Below are 20,199 nucleotides of genomic sequence, written 5' to 3' on the forward strand. Positions count from 1 at the left end.
TACTGATCTTGCAGAATTTCAGCAGTCTTAACTGGTCATATTTGAAAGTCTATATAGGTGCCTTTCCTTTTATTACATATAAGTGTCCTATGAGGTTTCAGTTTACCAAAGTTACTCATACCATATTTGAATTCTCGCTGCAGCCATTAACTTCAATATGTGTTTTTTTTCCGCACAGGATTTAACAATTCTGAACGCACGTGCGACAAAGAGTTCATAATACGCAGAGCGGCCACGAATCGAGTCCTAAATGTCTTGCGCCACTGGGTCTCCAAGCATTCTCAGGTATTCCCCTTCTGCACCTTTCTCCTCTCCAACTGCAGTAAGTCTGTGTTCTCCCTACAAAGTATTTTTTAAGCAGTGCTGCTGTGGAGTGTTGCAGAGGTCAAACAGCCTGAAAACTCAGTGCTAGAAGGATAATATGGAAAATTAGCTTGTAAAAAGATACTGTTAAGCAAGTGAGTAATCCTTCATCTAGCCTTGCAAAGCTCTCCTGAAAATACCCAGTTATGACATTATTCCTGGTAACGTTGTGTGTGAGCGCTTTACTGGTGTAATGTGTGTTGAAATACATACTGAGCAGGTTGGATTAACCTTTCAGATCATCAGCGTTCATGCTACAGGCAGCGTGGTTCAGTTACTCTGACTGTGTTAAAATACTTGTGTTTGCATACAGACGTTTGTTTATTTGTTGTGAATCGCACATGGAAAGATACACCAGTCCTATTGATCCCTCTACAACCAAGACAGGACCGTGGGTCTGATACGTAAACATAAAACTGTATTGACAGAGAAGGGAAAAAAAGAAGTCTGAGTAGCTAGCAGAAGTTTGCAGATAGAAATGGCCTTTAAGCTGCCAGGTGAGACAAATGTTGGCAGATGTTGGCATGTATGGAGAAGTGTAACAGGAGAATTAGTGAAAGAAACAAAGGAGGAAAGGAGAGAAAGAGGAGTAGAGAGAAAGAAGGGAGGGAGGAAGGAAGGAAGGAGGGAGGGAAAGAGAAAGAGTGAGAGCATTTTGGAAGCCAATGGAAGATTTTTGTACGCCTTGTATAGATGATACTTCACAGCGGTTGTAGACTGCTTTGTCACTACATGCTGGTAGTCAAGACCACTTGATCTAAAAAGGGTTTATTGAACAGCTAATTGCAGCGATGTCAAACTGTCCTATGTTAAACTCAGTTCCCTTTTTTCCATGTAATGGGTTTAATTTCCATAGAGCTTAAGTTTGCTAGAGAATCAAGTCAGTAAGAAATGCCTAAGTGGGAAAATTGGCTGTGTTTGAAAAGCTGAACAGCCCAGATGAAATTAATAAAACCTCTCCTGGTATCATGGGAATGATTACACATTTTGAGTTATTGGAAACAATCTATGTAGACCAAGTTTTCTTTGACTACTTGTTAAATAAAAATCGTGTCATGACAAAATCTTGAGCTGGAACTGGAACAGCAGAAGTCTGTTATTACTGTTGTAGAGTACAGTACATGCTTACTGTGTCCTTGCGGCAGTTTGTGTTAAGTGGCTGCTCTGAGTTGAGTTGACCCTCTATGCTAATTAAAAGATGGTTAATTAATGTAATTGTGAAAATTTTGGGAGTCATCAGACTTTTGTCTACAGTAGGGATCTACAACTAGTTACACTGAAGTTTAAGTTTCAGAGCTGACCCTGATGGTGCTGTGATGATTCTCTATCATAAGTACAAAGTAACTATGAAGAGTGCAAGTGTACTCTGTCATTCTAGCAATTTACCAAAAATATACTTTCTCTCCTTAAAAAATAAAAGCGATCTTTGCTTCCATTTCAAAAGTACCCATGATGTACAAAACTAATTATAATATTGTCCTGAATACTACTACACCTAGTTTTGCGTAATGTTTACAATTAGTATTCTTTTAAAAATATTAAGAGGACAAAGATAATACATAATAGTTCAACACTGCATTTTCAAAGGGGAAGCTGTTATCCGGACTCCGTTGTCTCTCACTGCCTTTTACTTTTTCCATGGCAACAGTGGCAGATTTTAATTCTCTAGCTCTCTTAAGCCAGTATTCCAATTTAGCAGATATTTTAAAATGCAACAGCTTTGGCACCAAAAGTAACAAATGCTACAGCAACAGAGCATGTAATCAGCACTTTGTGGTGTTTACTTGTGAAGCTAGGGAGAGAGAAAGGACAGAAGACCTAAGCAAACCAGAAATGTCTGACTAGTTTCTGCCAAAAAAATATGGGACAGGACTGCTTTAAGGAAGACAAGTGAAGAATTACTGTCTGGCCAAATAGCATGTAATGTTGGCAGTAAAGATGTATAGTCCTGGGAGAGCAGTAGCTCAGAGCCTCATTTTACAGTAACAACACAAACTGCAAGCCAGAGAACCCTTAGCCACCAGTGTCTGGTGAAGAAATGCTTATTAGATTTCCAAAATGACAAAAGAATATAAGCATTAAAATTCTATGAGATCAACAGACCTGCCAAAAACTTTATTACATTTTAAGGTATTTGCATCATTCTCTGGCCACTTAGTGCGTTTGAGACAACCTTCACCTTCATCAGCAGCCAAGGACAGGTTTTATTCTCTTAAAAAAAAAAAAAAAGTTAACAAAATAAATTGGCTTTGAATTTGCTTTTGCTGCAGAAACTGCCAGCACAAAATACGCAGTTTCTGTCCTCCGTGGGAGAAGGTTCTCCCACTGTCTGGTAGACTCTTCTCCTTGCGATGTGCCTGAGATCCTTCTGGTCATTGCTAGCATGACTATAAAAGGTGACCTACTGCGCACGTTTTTTTCTGCCAAAATGCTATTTCCTTATTAATAGAAACAAAGAAAAGCAAAGACGCTATATGAGGAAACTGCAGGGCTTTCTTTAGTTCTCTTTTTATGGTGCCGGATGCTACTACAGATGTGCTTAGTGTTGTAGCGTGTGAGTAGTTCTGCAGCATAAGTAACTCTGGTTTTATGCGTTCTGATCTACAAACAACATTCAGGCCTCTATGTGTTGTTTGTCTGCCTAAATTATTGTACTGATTTATTGTGCTGTAGTGCCCAGAGCACATGAGGTGCTGCACAGTCCCTAAGAATGTGCTTCATTCAGAAATGTGTGCAACGTAAAGACAGTAATGTACAACCATATGTTAAAAGTGCTCTTACATGTATCATCCCAGCTAGTTATTCCCTACCCTCTACCCGCTTCCTCTGGATCCCTTTGGCTTCCTTCAGTGTGCTGCTCTCAAGCGTATAATAACATGGGTCAGGGTTAGTGCACGAACTGAGGGATAGAGAAATCTTCCAAACAAATGGTTCAGAGCCTTATTTTTCCTCATTTTTCTCTAGCAAATCCAGGGTTTGGAGGAGCTTTCCTCTGCTGGGTTATGGAATGAATTGACCTCCTACAGCATCTTGCAACTGTGTCAAAACCACAGTTGTAGATGGTTTAGTGTTGTGGGTTGTTTTGTTTTTAAAGCATGTATTTTTTAAAATTTATCTGAGTATTTAATCTGACGGTATTTAATATGGAAACTTGTCTGTTGCCAGAAAACAGAATCAACAATTGTTAAAATTAACAATTCGGCCTATTCAGTGAAGATATGCTTTCATAAAACAGTTTTGTTATCTTGAAATCATACTAAACAATGCTTAGAAAAAGAAATAATTATTTTCTGAAACTTGGGTCGTACACTGTATAAGCCTCACTCAAATTCCAAGTAAATATATCGTGGTAGTGCCAGATCTGCAGCCCTGTCAGGAAGGCAGAAGGAGCTAATTAATGTCTCCAGGAGCTCACAAGGCACAGATTAAAATTTGGAAAAAACCATCCTGGCCTAATGTGACATATTTTGTTTTTACCACACTGAGCAAGAGGAATCAAACCTGTATTGCTCATCAGCCAACACCAGCACAGCATGAAAGATGGCTTGTTTAGGTTTTCCAGATTTTATTATTTACATTTTTCTTCTTTTCCTTCCCTATCCCTCCTCTTTTTTTTCTCCTACACTTCTGTCTTTTTCATTCAGCTACCTACAAGCCAACAAAGCTTTCTTTTTGCCCAAAATAACAGCAGAATGTTCAAGTTTACATTTCATTTTTAAAATGTAATTGAGAGGAAGAGCGTAGGATTCTCCCATTGCAAACAACGAAAACACAAATAACGAGGCAAACAGTCGTTGTGAAGACAAGGGTGTTGATGGGAACAGAAGGGGCTCACAGGGATAGTACTCCCACTGACTTCTGCAGTGATGGAAAAGTAGGAAGGGAAAGGAAAGCCAAGAGGAGGAAGTCTTGGTGTGATTTTCATTATCCCAGTGAGGTCTTGCAGCTTCATTTTCTGCTTAACAGTACTTTCTTGTCTTTTAATCTAAACACTTCATGTTACAAAACCAAGCTTTTTCTGCTTCTGTGGCGAGCAAATTGAAATGGAGCTTGTCCAAGGAGAAAGCTTTCACATCTGCTGATGGAGAGAGAAGCTGGTTTCTCCAGACCTCCCAGTCGTGACTGACAGCTGGGTGCTTATTCCCATTGGCTTCTTTGAAGATCTCAGCTGGAGCGAATTGGCAGATACTAACCCTCCTGCAAGCCAGATGGCTGCCAGACAGTGTCAGAGAGTTACAAGGTTACCACAAGACCTGGGGAGACCATGGCTTGAGATTTGAAAGTATAGCATCCTGGCTTGTGTCTGAAACACTGCAGCCAGCAGGATGAGGGCAGTGACTGTGCCCCTGTGCTCGACACTGGTCAGGCCACACCTGGAATCCTCTGTTCAGTTTTGAGCCCCTCACTTCAAGAGGGATGTAGAGCATGTCCAAAGACAGGCAGTGGAGCTGGGGAGGGGGCTGGCAGCTGAGGGGTGTTTAGTCTGGAGAGGAGGAGACTCAGGGGGACCTGATCGCTCCCTACAGCTGCCTGATGGGCTGTGGGCAGGTGGGGGTCGGTCTCTTCTCCCAAGTAGCAAGCAACAGGACAAGAGGAAACAGCCTCATGTTGTGTCAGGGGAGGTTTAGATTGTGTATTAGGAAAAACATCTTCATGGAAAGGGTGGTCAAGCATTGAACCAGGCTGCCCGGGGAGGTGGTGGAATCAGCATGCCTGGAAGCATTTAAAAGCCGTGTAGATGTGGTGCTTAGGGACATAGTTTAGCGATGGACCTGGCAGTACTGGGTCAATGGTTGGACTTGATAATCTTAAAGGTCTTTTCAGACCAGAACGATTCTGTGATCTCACGCCTGGTGCATGCTTTGCTCCAGCTGTGAAGTAAGTAATTTTCTTGCTCATTCTGATGAAGCTGTGTTAGGTTTTCAACACAAGGTTTTGCAGATGTAGTTATTGAATATCTCTTAGGGATTATGGAGGACACGTGTATACAAAGGCTTGTTCAAGCAAAGATGATTTCAGTTAGTTAAAAATAGCGTACATGAATTGGCCAATTCCATTTGGTATCTTGGAATAAAAAGTAAGCTAAAAATTGCTTTATATGACCCCCACTTGTTTCATGTTTAATGCCATAGAGTAATGAATATGATGGCTGGCAAAGTTACAGTAAGTTTATTGTAGAAATGTGAACAAATTACAGTTATGCCAACTTACTGGTTGATAGCAAAATATGCTGCATTATAACTACATTTCAAGTAACTGTGACCTCTGGCCTCTGCCTTGAAACAGCAAAGAAATTTCTGGGGTTCTTTCTGAAATAAACAGGCACCGTGATGCAAATAGTGAATTGAAGAAACAGAGAGGTTGCCCCAGAGAGAGGCAGAGCAAGAGAGCCCTGAGTGAGCCTTCCAGCATGCTGTTGGTCACTTAGTGAAGAAGTCCAGTTCGCATAAACTTATGCCCTTTGCAGAATACAGTTATGCATTGAATAGTAATGCACTTAATTGCAGCTACGCTCTGTCCAAACATTGCGGAAGTGTAAGGGTTTGCTATACCATGACCCTTCAGGGAACATGAGTCACCCCCAGAACAGCAGCCAAGCTTGCATTCAGTCAAACTAATTAGGAGTACTCTGCACCCACTTCTGCTGAAGCCTGACAGGTCCTTCTTCACTGAGGTCTTTCTGCAAAGCTGATGAATGTACTGCATCCCAGGACTTGGAGGCAGGGATGTCACATTTCTTATCTGTCCTGAACGCTTTAATCTGACAATACATAATGGCTGGATTCTTCTTTAAAGGTTTCTTTGTACTACAGGATTACACAGGGCTTAGATAAGCAGTGGTTTGCATGTATGTGCTGAAAATTACTCAGTCATGCTATTAACATAGCTTGCACTTTTAACCTGATTATATTCCATCAGGAGTGACAGGCTAACACTGATACTGTACAATCAGGACTGGCACTCTCTCCCAAATGCTGACCAACTCTTTGCACTTGAAACAAACTCAAAGACAAAGCTGTTGTCCTTTCCTTGCTTCTTGAAGTAAGCTAGACTTATTTCAAGTTCCGGGATGAATTTCCTTGATAGACAGTTATATCGTTTATCTCTGCCTTCCACATGTGTAAATGATCTGTTGCAGGTGAGTTTATAAACATTTCCCACAGCACAATTATATGTGATATAGTTAGTGTGCTTTTATGCTGGAAAATTAAATATTGTTGTAGAGGACTGCAACACTAAATTAACTTCAGTTAACTCTGATAGAGTTTGATCTGCTGTGTTGTGGTGTAACTCTTGCTGGCAACCCAGCACCACGCAGCCGCTTGCCCACTCCCCCTCACCCAGAGGATGGGGAGGAGGATCAGAAAGGAATGTAAAACTCCAGGGTTGAGGTAAGAACAATTTAACAGGTAAAGCAAAAGCCGCGCACGCAAGCCAAGCCAAGCAGGGAATTCCTTCCCCACGCCCCAGGGGCAGGCAGGCTCAGCCATCCCAGGGCAGCCGGGCTCCATCACCTAACGGGTACTCGGGGAGACAAACGCCATAATGCCAAATGTCCCCCCTTCCTTCTCCTTCCCCCAGTGTATATACTCGGCATGACGTCCCACGGTATGGAATCCCTCTCCGGCTGGCTTGGGTCACCTGTCCTGGCTGTGTCCCCTCCCCATGTCCCGTGCCCCCCCAGCCCTCTGGCTGGCAGGGCCCAAGGAACCGAGAAGTCCTTGGTTTAGTAGAAACATCACCCAGCAACAACTAAAACCATCAGTGTCTGGTCAACAATGTTCTCCCATCAGAGCCAAAACACAGCAGCGTACCAACTACTAAGAAGAAAATTAACTCCATCCCAGCTGAAACCAGGACAGGTATACAAGACTAAGAGTCACTCCACTGATGCCATTGAAATAATTCTCTCTTTACGCTTTGGCATGAGAGTGGATATATTAAAATTGTAGGGCGAAACTCGTGTATTTAAAAATATTCTAAATTCCTTGTAAACAATCTTTCAGTAGATTTGTCTTCCCTCCTGCACCTACCACTTCCTTCCCTCCCTCTAGTGTTTTCTGTAGTCCTTATCACTGATGTGCTCAAATATAAATTAGGTTCTTCAGTTTTAGCTCCCTTTTATTTGTCTGGGTTATTCAATGTTTCTTCATGTTGTTTAGATGAGGAATATTTCCTCTCACTTAGGAAGATTTAAAGAAAGATGGGAGGAAAAACTTCTAGGCGGCCCCGCCGGTGGCACAAGAAGCACCCCAGCACCTCCATGTTCAAGGGCAAGGATATAAATTCCTGTTTCCCTGACACAGGCTCTGTTTCTCTGAGCCCGTGTCAAAACTTGAAAATTATATTCTCTGTGTAAACCGCCGATAGTAAATCTACATATTTCTAGTTGTACCTCACCAGCATAGCTAAGTTTCCTTTTTCTTGCTTTCTGCTCCTTCTGCTGCAGTCTCTTTTCTTCTGGTCAGTGATTCCAAGTCCATCATCCCCTCTTACTTTTTTTTCACTCAGGTGAAATAGGTTGCTTTTGAAGCACTTCTCATACTGCAGCACAGCTTTCCTATCTTCTCCTGGCAAGGGAATGTGCTTGCACTTTAAAAAGAGAACATTGCTGTCTAATTCTGTGCATGACAGAGATAAACAGACTGGTTATGTCTACTTAAAATGTAATCATGCTGAATTTGGTGCTCTGTAGTTACAAAGCAGGCCTTTGCTTTCATAGTGCGGGGGGGTAAGAGCAAAATTATTACACTTCTTTCTGTTGCTATAGTCTTCTACTGCTGGAAACTTCAATAAATGGTACTGAACATGGTGCACGGTGCTTTTGGTCAGTTGGGAACTTCATACATCCTATTCTTATCCTACGATTTCCTTTTTCCCATTACTGGCAGTAATGGACTTAAAAATAAAAGTTTAAATTTTGCTTGGAAATCTTCATTAATTTCTCTGCTTAACTCAAAGGAAAATCTGAGTAAGAACCACAAATCTTTAGGTTAACATGGACCCCAAAATATGAGGTATGTGGCCTCTCACAAAGAATTAGACCTCTGTGAAACTGAAATGTGCCTGCTGGAAAATTGAGTGGTTCTTGCCTGCCTGCGTGTATTCCTTCTGTGATACGTAAATTTCAGCTGAAAGTCTCTTTGAGCGTTGGGGTGGTCTAAGATGTGCAGCAATTTAAATGTAAGCCAGGATAGCAGGTTTACTCCAGCTTGCCAGCCTTCAGTGCTGAGGATGGTGGCAGGGTCTTGCTGCAAGTCCTTCCAATGGCTGGAAGAAATAGTGAAACATATTAACAGGTGATACAACAGAAAAATGTCACAAAAGTGGTCTAAAAATTCCTGTCGAGGTGTGGTACATGTGTATATAATATATCTACATATAGATCTATGTGTGCCCATACTATACGAATATATATTCATATATAATGCCCATAATACAAATAGATATAATCTGCTTGTATTTATTATTATAAATTATATTTGGAATTGGTTGCTAAGTATTTTGGTGTTTATATAATTCTCATGTTAACCTTTCTACATAGTTAAGTATATGTACATGTTTAAGTGCAATGATTTCCCTAGATTTTTTGTATATTGCTCATCACACCGGAATCTCAGTACCCCCTAATCATGAACTTCAATGGAAAAATAGAATAGCTCTCCAGTTTTTTTCCAAATCCCACCTTTTTTCATTTTTTTTTTCCTACTCACATTGTAAGAAGCAGCTGGCACATTGCTATAAAAAAAAGAGTACCTCCAGGCACAAAGAGATTTTGAGCAGTAAGACAACAGCTGCAGAAATTGCATGGACAAAGGGCCAGGTCTGTCCCATGGGAGGGTTGTGCTGTGGGTTGACATCTAGTTGCGGTCAGGCTGGTGTGGAGGAGTGACAGTGCCTGGGAGTGAAGGAATCACACAAACCCATCCATCCTCTGTCTATGGTCCCTAACCAGTCCCTGTCATCCGTCATAGTTCGGGGTGGCGATGCTGACAGAGGGTCTAGGGCTTCTCATTTTTCTGAGGTTAGAGAAGTGAGTCTTTCCACTATGAACTTTCTTCCAAAGCAAAACCAGTGTAATTGAAGAGGAAAATAGCCCTAACGCTAGGAACTAAGTTTTTATATAGTTTGCCAACAATATGAGTTTCCCCAGTGATTCCAGGACTACTGTCTTGTAGAGGTTACTCAACAGACACCTTTTGCTATTAACATACAATGTATCAATTTTCATCACTTAGAAGAATTAGTTTGTAAACATGCAAAAAATGGAAATGCCTTTGTTTTTACTGAGTCTGATATTCATAGGTGAGGTTGCCCCATCCTGTTTAGAAAAGAAACAACTTTTAAGTATAGACTTTTTTGGTCATAGCTGCAATAAAGAAGTCTCGAGGAAAAATACCATGTAATGAAAATAATCAACCAATTATGGTTTGAAAAGCATACTTGGAGATAAAATCCTTATCATGTTGTTGTGATCTGTCCATTTACAGTGGCAGGTAGAGAATTTTACCCAACATGCTGAATGGGGATGTTAGACTTGTCAGCTCTTGGGTACCTTTTCTGTTCTTTTATGGTATTTCTGTAGCACAACTAGCAAAGATACCAAACTTCTTTTATACAGTGTCTACCATCGAGCCATAGGACAGACAATACTAATATTAATTACACTGGTTGCTTAAGCTTGTGCAGACTCCAGGTTTCTCCTTTAACTAAATTTTGATAGTTTCATATTCCAGTGGTTGTATTTTAAAAATCATTGGAGCTAACCATACTGTCATTAGTTTAGTTACATTCTTCATGGTTTCACTAATTAGTCCCATCTCCATACCCTAAATAAATAAATAAATGGAAATATCTGTCTTCTTTTGCAAACATGCTAAAACAGTTCCTAAAGAAGGCATTTTTAACAATGGCAATAGAAAATGTATTTATTAAACAAACACGATGAGTCCCCAGAACTGTGAGGTATATGCCTGATACCCCACCCAAACTCTAACACTCCATGGCTTCCTGTTCTCCAGCATCCTCTAATACAGACAACCATCACAAAAAACTAAGACACGTATGCTAAGACACATATGCTAATTGGTGTCAACATATGAATTATCTGCGGCTAATGGCTCAGGTGAGAGGACTGTAGAAGAATGAAAAGGGGATGCCTGTAAAAGGAGAGAAGTGCCCAGGGGCTTGCTGGCAGACAGCAGCAGGGTATTCCTAAGTGCTGACATTTTGAGCAATAAACTTTCTCAAAAAGTGCTATAAACGTGGCTGTGACACCACCTTCCTTAACGAACATGAATTCTTGCCTTCATCTTAAGTATTTAGTTCCTTTAGGAATTAAGCATCACTTTCCTTTTTAACTTTGGGGGCACTCTGATGGTCCCACATCCCCTGAAGTGAAACCCATGGTGTGATGGTGTGTGTCTTCACTGGGATGGTTCTCCCCAGAGGCACCCATCTCCTGGCATCTTGTCAATTTAAGAGCCTGTCACAACAGAAGGGGTTGTAGCTGGTTTTTTTGGGAAAATGAAACACACAGACCTTGCAGGGAGGTGCCAAGTATTTCCCATTTTCTGTAACTTCATGGCTTCTGTTGCCATGGAAGGCTCCCAGGGGCTTGCCGCAAACATGGTCCTGCTTGCAAGCAACTGTGGGTTGCCAAGGAAGATCTGTGATGCAGTAGATGACTGAAGGTTTTGGGTTTAGTTTTCTTATTGAAATGCTAGCTTTGACCTAAATAGAAACATTTTTTGGAGCCTACTCCAAGAGTTGCCTGTACATTCCCACCTTAAAGCTCGTACATTGTTCTATTATTTGATTTTCCCCAGTATCAGAGATCAACAGTGTGTTTGTGTTCTTGAATTGCAGCCCTGTGTCAGGTATCAGTCTGCCTCAGAAGTAATTAAGATGCTGAAGCCCTTAAGTGCAATGCCAGGGAGCAGTAGTCTGATTTATCAAGCTTATTAGGTTGAGTACTCCACTACCTGGAACAAAAAAAAGCAGACCTTTCCAAAAGGATGAGTATGAGATAAGAATTGCCGGAATGGGAGGCTGATAAACAGACAAACTCGAGAAGAGTGAAAAAAACCCCAGTGTCCAGCCTTGCTAGGCAGCGGTCTCAGTAGTGCAGTTACACAGTTTTTCTGCTTTTATAGTCATCACTGGAGAATTTTTGTGGGTATTGGTGAGACGCAGTTCTTAACTTCAGAAGAGAAAGGTTAAGTGATTTGCCCATTTCCACACAGAAGATAAAGGTCAGAAGAGGAAATAAATTACAGCCTTTTGTTTCTCTAAATATTTTCAAATGTAATAGCAAAAAACCCTTCAAACAAACTCACAAAAGTATACTCTTTCAGTTATTTGGCCAACATTGTTAAGACAAAAGGAGGTAAAATTGTTTTCCTTTGTAGGATTTTGAGCTGAACAACGAGCTGAAAATGAATGTGTTGAATTTGCTGGAAGAAGTTTTGAGAGACCCTGACCTTCTGCCACAAGAAAGAAAAGCTACTGCAAATATACTGAGGTAAATACACTTCTAGTAGTTTAGTATGTTAACTGCAGCATGTGAAGTAATTAGGGGATCATGTACCATAGAATTCACAGCATTTGGTTTTTCTCCAGAGTTTTTAATTTGGAAGGATTACTAAGTGTTTTATTAGCTATAAAACAGAGCGTGGTTTAAGTTTCATGCATAAAAATACCTGTATTAGAAAACTTTGATGCAGAGCAGCTTGCAGCCATGGGTTCAGTCTTTATGCAGCAGGGAAAAATGCTGTCCAGTAAAGCCACGACACCACTCACTGTGATACCTTGAGGAACTTCTGCCTCAGTAATGAGCCATCCACTCTGCTCAGCGGACAAGAGGCCGTTGATAGCCTAATGTGTCATGACATCCTAACAAGACCGTGCTTGCACCTTCCTTTGTGTTGGCATCACATCCAAAGCTCTTTGGATAGCTTACAGGGAGGAATTCTTGTATTAGTCCCATGAAATGAAAGATCTTTAAGCTTCTGCATAACTATTTAAGTCAGGGTTAGAACACCTTATTTTGTTACTTAGGGTTGGTATTACAGAGTTAAGTGTCTTGTCATGCCAGAAAGACAAATCTTCGTATACATTTATCGGTGAAAATAATTGCATCTACTAAAAATGAGTGTTTTATAGCCACTGATTTTCATGTAAATTGTCCTACATTGCTAAGGAGCAGTAAACATTTAAAGACTAGGCAGTGTTTAAAATACGATACGATGAAAAAACACAGATAAGTCTGTGATGTGCTGTGTTAGTATTTTTGTAAATGTTCTGCTGGAAACCCAATAAGGGTGCAATAAATGCAGTACGTCTGAATTTTCTACAACCTTTTGACAGGTTTCCCCATCAGATACTTACGTGAAAAACGAATGAGGGGCAAGTTGTTCACTTAGGAAGGAAGAAGTCAAACAAATTCAAGAAACAAAGATATTTTTTTAATAAAAGTACTTCATGTCAATGAGATCATACTTAATTTTTACATAAATAAAAATAAACCTCCTTTTTAATAATACTGCATGTGCTGTTATTCCAAGTAAAAGTGGTAACTTCGTTTCATGTATTTCCTCAGAAGAAACAGCAAGCAAGAAGAGCAAAAAGGATTAGGATAATGGCTTTTAATAATATGTGTGACAGCAATCTGTATTAGATTTTTTTAATTTAATTTTTAATAATAATTATTATATTTATTAGAAATAGTGAGGAAAATTACCAGAAGACCTTTAGCTTCTTAAAAAAATAGAAGAAAATAAACCTGATTTGTTTGTTCCTGGCAGAGTAATGGGATAGATTATGGACCTTTAACATACAACTTTGTTAGCAATTCCTCTGTACGGCTTCCAGTTAGCCAATTTCCATTAGCTGTTGCATCAAAAAGTGGGACCTTGGTAATTATGTATAAACCGTGAGTTGCCCCCATTTGCATCCTTTTACTGCTCGTCTGTGAATTGGTGGGTATTGCCTGTCCTCTCTTCCCTTCTAGCATGTATTACTGTGGCATCTTAAGCACACTGTATATACTAGTGAATACAATTAATCAGGTATTTCCAGTAAACATTTTTCAGAATTTTTCAAAAAGTCAGACTAAATTTTTGACCATCCTGTGAATTTTCGCACTGTATTTCTTTTGGAAAAAAAAAAAAGAAAGGAAAAGTTAAATTCTTAAGAAGTGAAAATTCTGAAAAAGTTAAATTTTTGAAAACTGAGAAATGGGGAAAAGAAAATGCAAAAGGGAGGGACAGTGGAAAAAACAGTACTCGAAAATAAAATTTTAGAAAAATGAAAAAATGTATGTACAGAAATTGAACAGAAAGTTAATTAAAAATTAACTCGTTTGAAATATTTTGTAGAAACATTGCATTTTTTTAAATCCTTTTTTGTAGTCATTATCCTGACAGTATTTCTGGAACAGATTATGGCGCTTCACAAGCAGGCAAATAAAGCATGAAAAAATGATCTGTCCAAGTTCTCAGTGGGAGTTTCTGTTGGAAACAGGTAGAGAATAAAGACTTCCTCAGATATGGTCCTCAGCCAAGCCATCTTTCGTCAGGCTTTGCAGCTGTATACCCCAGTGCCGCCAGGTTTTTCAAACAGTGTGGGTTGATTGTAGATTTGGCCATACAGAATCATAAGTACTTGGTTACATCCCACAAACTGGCCCTGGAATACGAGCCATCGGTGGTGGCTTGCTGTGCAGGACTAGTCCTTTCGGCTGAGCGCATGGATGTCCCGCTTCAGAATGAGGCGTGAAATTTAAGCCTTAGCTAACATTGGTTATCAAAAATCCTTTATTGCTTTTCAAGACTGGCAATGCTGCTAACATATATGCATGCTGGACAACTTGTGTCTTAAATATTTCAATAGTATTTCAATTTCCAATCAAATTTCAGTATGATTTCAATACTATTCCAATGGGAAATCCAGTAAGCAGCAGTGACACAGTACTGCTGTCCCAAGCGTTCAAAAAACCTGCTGTGTTCCATTTCCAGTAGCAACCATATTTCATTAGCAGCTGAAATTACTCCTATGTCCTGTCTGTAGGTTGATTACATACACAAACAGCCCATAAACTTTCAAATAAGAGGTGTAGCATAAATAAATGTTCAGATAGAAGCTGTTGCATGAATACAACTGTAATAATTTAAACTTTTGTTAAGCTGCAGTCAGCAGGACATAGGCTCCAAGTCAAAAATATTATCACATAAACCAAACTGTCCCAAAGACTTAACGCTGAGCGAAACTGTGATCTGAAGCACTTGGGCTTGTTCTCCAGCCACACAGGAGGCGATTATCTGCCAGGCATGTCAAATTTGTTAACGGTCAGCTGGTAAGGAGAAATTAATTTTTGAGGAATGGGAACTCCTTCAGTAACCTTGTGAGAAAGAGTGTATTGGAGCAATTCTGATTTTGGACAAAAAAATCATTCATCTGGAATGAAATACACAAATGTGTCATACATCTCACACTTTCACTGGAAGGAGGAGCTCTGGTTCATAAATCACCTCAGGAAAATGGGTTGTCTAGTAATTAGAAGTGGTTTCCAAGCTTTAAAAAAAGCACTGTAGTGACTCCTGGAGATACACGCCCTCAGCAAGGCTATATAGTTGACTGAGAAAAGGGCATTACAGGATTTAAGGAATGATCTGCAGTTGAATGTAGTTGTTTGCATGTAACTGTTATCTGTGGTAGTGACACAGAGGTGTGTGTTCCTTCACTCTTCCACGAGCCTTCACTTTTATTGCACATCATTAAAATGGGAATATTTATAAGCTTTTTTTTAGAATTATCAATTTGGTAGTCCTCATCAGTGACCTGCTGTCCCGTGGGGACTGTGAACACACACTTCACTTCTGGCTGCCTCAGGAACCGTCTCGGCCACTGGGGTGTCAAGCAGGAGTCCCTCTGGTCCTCCAGTTTCTCAGCTTGTTAGTGGATTCAGAGGTGGAGCCAACTCCAGACTGTTCTTTGAAAACTTGATTTTCTTATAATCCAATATATAAAACCGAGGAGTGCTTTCTATCAGGAGGGTTTAGCTTTTCTGGCAGGTTGAAAAGGTCCTTGCTCAATTCTGGAACCAGTTTAGTGAAGAATGAGAAACCAACAGAAGCAGAAGAGACAGTGTCCACATGCCTGCATTCTATCTGACCATACATGTATGAACCTAGTTGACAACCAGGTTTCTAGTGCCAGAAGAGCAAAGTTTTTTTCTATATTCTCACTAAAAGCAAAGTTCTGGTGTAAAGAGGATATGGTGACACGGGAACGGTGCTTTCCCTGACATTCTTGCATGATGCCTCCCATGGTGCTGTGGCCGGTTGTGGAAGCAGGTCAAAGCAAATGCTGAACATGGGCTTCTTCAAGCTGGGAGAGTTCTCTCTATTACTTGTCTCTGAAGATTACTAATTATTGTAGTAGGGACAACCAAGATTGTCCCCCTGGACCAAGAACTGCTAAACTTTAAGCAGACGTTCCCAAACTGCTCCAAGACATAGTGAAGAGGCACAGTGTTCAATATCAGTGACCTCTCATACCATTGTTTTCTTTTTTCTGCATCAGATTACAGATTTTCGGTGATTTGCCAACATGGCAGATTATAGTCAGTGGTCTGAATATTAAGAGAAGGCCTGTAATAGAATAAAATTGTTTCTTGAGTTCCTTGAACCATCCATAGGTTACAATGACAGGGTGAGGGGAAATCACAGAGGTGATTTCCTCGTTGTATTGACTTAGAAATACAGGGACCTACTGTGTCTAACTGAAGGACCTAACCACAAAACAAACTGTAGACAGCTAATGAAGCACTCCTTCCAAGGCAACTGCCCATCATGAAGCAGATTATGTCCACCAAAATTATCTGAAATTAGTTATCCTGACTGTTCCTCCAGAGGTCATAGAAGACACCTTCCTTTCTCAAACAATTACAGAACATAAGCAGTGACTTTGGAGGACGTAAAGCCCAGCCTGGAAGTCCTAAAGGTATCGAGAGTCTTTCTTCTTGTGGAAATGTGTAGAGGTTCTTCTTTTGGTTCAGCTACCTATGTCTGGTTTGGAGAAACGCTGCTTGGTCCATCACCACCACATACCTACTTTGGAAAGATGTTATCTTTTTTGTTTTCTTCTAGATGGAGGGCTTTCATCTAATACTACTTAAGAGGAGGAATATAAATTACCCACCTAGACCTGGAGGTCTTGTTTACTGTCATTAGAAATCAATTGGAAGATTTTTGGCAGCATACTTTCTATGTGCAGGCACAAATTTGTCGTAACTGGAAGTTTTGGTGAAACTCATTCAAAAGGCTTCTCTGGGACAGGTTCAAAATGGGAAGGAGGGGTGAGCCAGTTGACATGCCCCTCATGGAAACAGTCATTCACCCAATTTCTAGGCGAGTGTCATAAAGCAGGCTTTTTGCTTGTTCTGAAGAGGTGCTTGCTGCAGGCATTTGTATCTAAAAGGGCTTGGCATAACAAACCAGCGTCTGTCAGAAATCAGGTTTGCCACTAAGTCCTCACCGTAGGTCTTGGCTTCCCTGCATTTCAGTTTTCGTAGTCTACTCTGGAGTCTGAAAAGCAGAGCAATTCAGAGTTAGGTTAGAAAAAGCATTTATTGTCATAAATTCAATGTTCAAACACTTGTGGAAGAAAGTTTATGCTTTCTGAGCCTGCATGTGGGTTATTTTCCATGGACTGTCTCCTTGAAGGACATTGGGTACAAATGTCTCTTTTTACAAACTGATCTAGCCTTTGAGTCTATGTATGCATATGTACATATAAATTTCTCGGAAAATCAGTCCCTTTGTTAGCAGAGATTAGAGGAAGAAGAAAGGTTGGGTTTTATTCCGAAGATTTTATGGTCAGCTCTGGGAAAGACTGTATAGAATATGAATGGCAAGGAAAGTGTTTATTGAGAGATACTGAGCTGCTTCATGCCTTCTTGAGTCATCAAACAGAACAGCTGGTGTTTTGTGTGCGATGAGATTTTTGTTGAATGGACTGACAGGGTTTCTCTGCAGGGTAAAAAAGCTGCATTTTCTTTTTTTCAATATCTGTTCTGAAAGCTAGGCAAACCTACAAGTATGTTTTGCTTGAGATTTTATAAGCCTTATTTACTAACCCCTGAAATCTAGGTAAAATTTCATTGATGATGAAGCAAGGTGTAAAGTTCAGAGTGAACACCAGTGAATAACTTCAATAAATTGTCCTATCTGGAGAAAAAAAAGGGTGGTTCAAGAACGTTCCTCCTTCTTCTTCTTCAGAATCAATGTAAATGAAATCCAGGGATAAGTAGACGTCAAAATTTGATGATGACAAATTTTCTGCCTTGTATGATCTCACCGGACAATAAATTTCAGGCTTTATAACTTAAACCAGATTTCAAAATATTTAAATAATATTCCATGTACCATAAAAGAATGAGGAGACAGATGTTAATAGCTTCCACTAGAAAATTATTTTAATATTTTATGATATTAATATATTAATAATTAAGTGAGAGATAGGTCTAATTTTAGCTGCTGACTCTAAGGATTAGAAAGTTATTCCTTATATATTTAATTCCTTATTTGTAAGGATAACAATGGATGTGTCGGCCCATTCAGTGCTCCCTCAGAGGGGTACCGTTAAACAGTCCGGCAGAATCTCTCCTCCCCTTTGCTTTCTCTCCTAATTCTTTCCACACGGACCTGCACTTCTTACACAGCTTCCAGGAGGTTGTCCAAGGAGTGCAGTAGGAACTGCCCAAGCAGAACGGATCAGCTCAACCTAGCTTCCTGGACCTCTGTTGAAACTAGGTATCCCAAAGCTGCCAACAGTGCAGACTGAAGCAGAAGTTACTATTGATGCTATCAATAATTAGCTGTATCATGTCTAGAGATTCGTTGTCCTCTGCAGATGTAAATGTGAAGCATTTATGGATAAAAGGAGGAATTTTTTTTCATGGGAGCACTGTGGAAGCACCGTTCATCTCTTTAGAATGGGGGATTGGAATTCTACACAAATTGTGAGATGTCATGTTAGAGAATATCAGGAAGCAAAGGTGAGGGGAAAGTTAACTATTTTCAGCCTTTTGAGAATCTAATGTTTCCTATTTTATTTTTTATTTAAGCAAATACAGTCATTTCTGTATCAAAGACAAGAACTCCAGCCAGTATAAAGTTATGTGTAAGGAACTCAAATGATGAGTTTACGAGATTGCTGAGACTACTTGGTGGTGAAGGGCAAGCCCTCTCTGGTTTTTTATCGCCAGGAAGCACATGCTCTTGTCATACGACAAACAATACCTTTCTGCGGGCCGCCAGGCATGAGTTACAGCGGAAGATAAGCAGCTTAGGAAAGACAGATTGCCAGTCTGATTCCAGTTACCAAGGCTGCACACCATTATTATCTGGAGAAGAAGCTTAGGTTTCTCCTGAAGCAGACAATCAAGACTTTGCATGGCTTGCCCATGAGACATAAGGTGATTCCAGCTCCTTTAAAGAAAGGGACATTTTGTGTGGATTTGATAGGCTGAAGGTGAAGACAAGGAGGTTTCTTAGATCCTTTCTCTCTGTATCTGATCTGCTTTTAGCCAATTCCTCCAATTTGGCAAACCAAAAGGAAACCACAGCAACCCACAACAGAAGAACGTAGTGTACTAAGCATTAACACTTCCTCCCCACCCACATAGTACAAATTCCATATCCTACACTCATAGCTAAAGTCTCCAGGCAATATATTCCTTTTCTTTTAACCCTTTCTCCAGCTGGTATGTGGAAAGTCTGTTGCTACAGGGTGCAAAAATGAGGAATCGGAGGGACCATGAGAAAATACCTGGTGCAGTTGCAGTGCTTTCTGGAATGACCGGTAGAACTGGTTCTTCTTTGAAAATGGTCGTCTAAACTTTCCTTGAAAATTCAGCTGATGAGTACTCTACAACTTCTGCAGAAGTTGCTTACCTATACTTGCAGTTGTAAAAGGAAACTTAATGTTGAAACTAAATCTCCTCTGATGCGAATCAGTCCCGTGGCTTCTTGCTGTATCGTTGGTGTCTTTATAGGCAGTCTTTTACATACTGACCTACTGTTCTTTCTCCCTAAACCTTCTATTTCCTACGTTACATAAATCCAGTCTGTTCAAGGTTTCATTCAGTCTTTATTTTCCAAATGAAGGGATAAGATCTTAGAATTATGTGCCAAGATACTACATTAGGGTAAAGAGGGTTTAATGAATGCTTACTACTTCTGCAGCATTCATTTTTGACCCATCACTCTGAAATAACACTAATAATCACAAGTTTCCTGTAGCAGAATTGGAAGCTCGGTTTACTTGGATTGGAACACTTGTATTACTGAATGCAAATCATGTACTTGGTACAAGTAAAATCTGCTAGCAGTTTGTTATTTATTTCAAGACTCAGCTCTTTGTGTGGGACACTGAATAGGACAGTGTAGTGCCAGTAAGTAAGAACACTTCCCAGTGAATCATTGTTTTATGCATGCCTGTTTTGCTGTCTTCACTTCTCAGATGTTGATTTTTCAAACATTTTCCCAAAATATTATGTAGCACAGTATAAAAATCAGAGAAAAGGCCTAAGATGTAATTTTCCACCTTTCGCTTTCCTAGGATTATTCAGGATAGTGACCTTCTGATTAAATATCATTGTTACTGTACCGTGGTTTTGCATTGCCAGTCTAGTTCTTGAAAAGGGAATTTTTCTTTGTCCACCAAACTCATTTGCACTAAAGTCGGAGTGGGATAGATGTAGAAAACTTGTCACAGTATAATGAGCAAATAAGTACAGTGCGTATTGTCATTGACCATTCTACAGTGTAT

The 20,199-nt window shown here is 40.1% G+C and overlaps 1 protein-coding gene across 2 annotated transcripts in view; it reads left to right on the forward strand.

Annotated features, from left to right (window-relative positions):
- Nucleotides 1–20,199, forward strand: part of RASGRF2 (Ras protein specific guanine nucleotide releasing factor 2) — a 131,823-nt gene that overhangs the window by 98,614 nt on the left and 13,010 nt on the right. For both annotated transcript variants that reach the window (XM_040580614.1, XM_040580615.1), the window contains exons 18-19: nucleotides 179–285; nucleotides 11,775–11,887. In XM_040580614.1, coding sequence (XP_040436548.1) covers nucleotides 179–285; nucleotides 11,775–11,887 — 220 coding nt within the window. The remainder of the gene's footprint in view (nucleotides 1–178; nucleotides 286–11,774; nucleotides 11,888–20,199) is intronic.

Source organism: Falco naumanni, chromosome Z (genome assembly GCF_017639655.2).
Source record: "Falco naumanni isolate bFalNau1 chromosome Z, bFalNau1.pat, whole genome shotgun sequence".
Lineage (NCBI taxonomy): Eukaryota > Metazoa > Chordata > Aves > Falconiformes > Falconidae > Falco > Falco naumanni.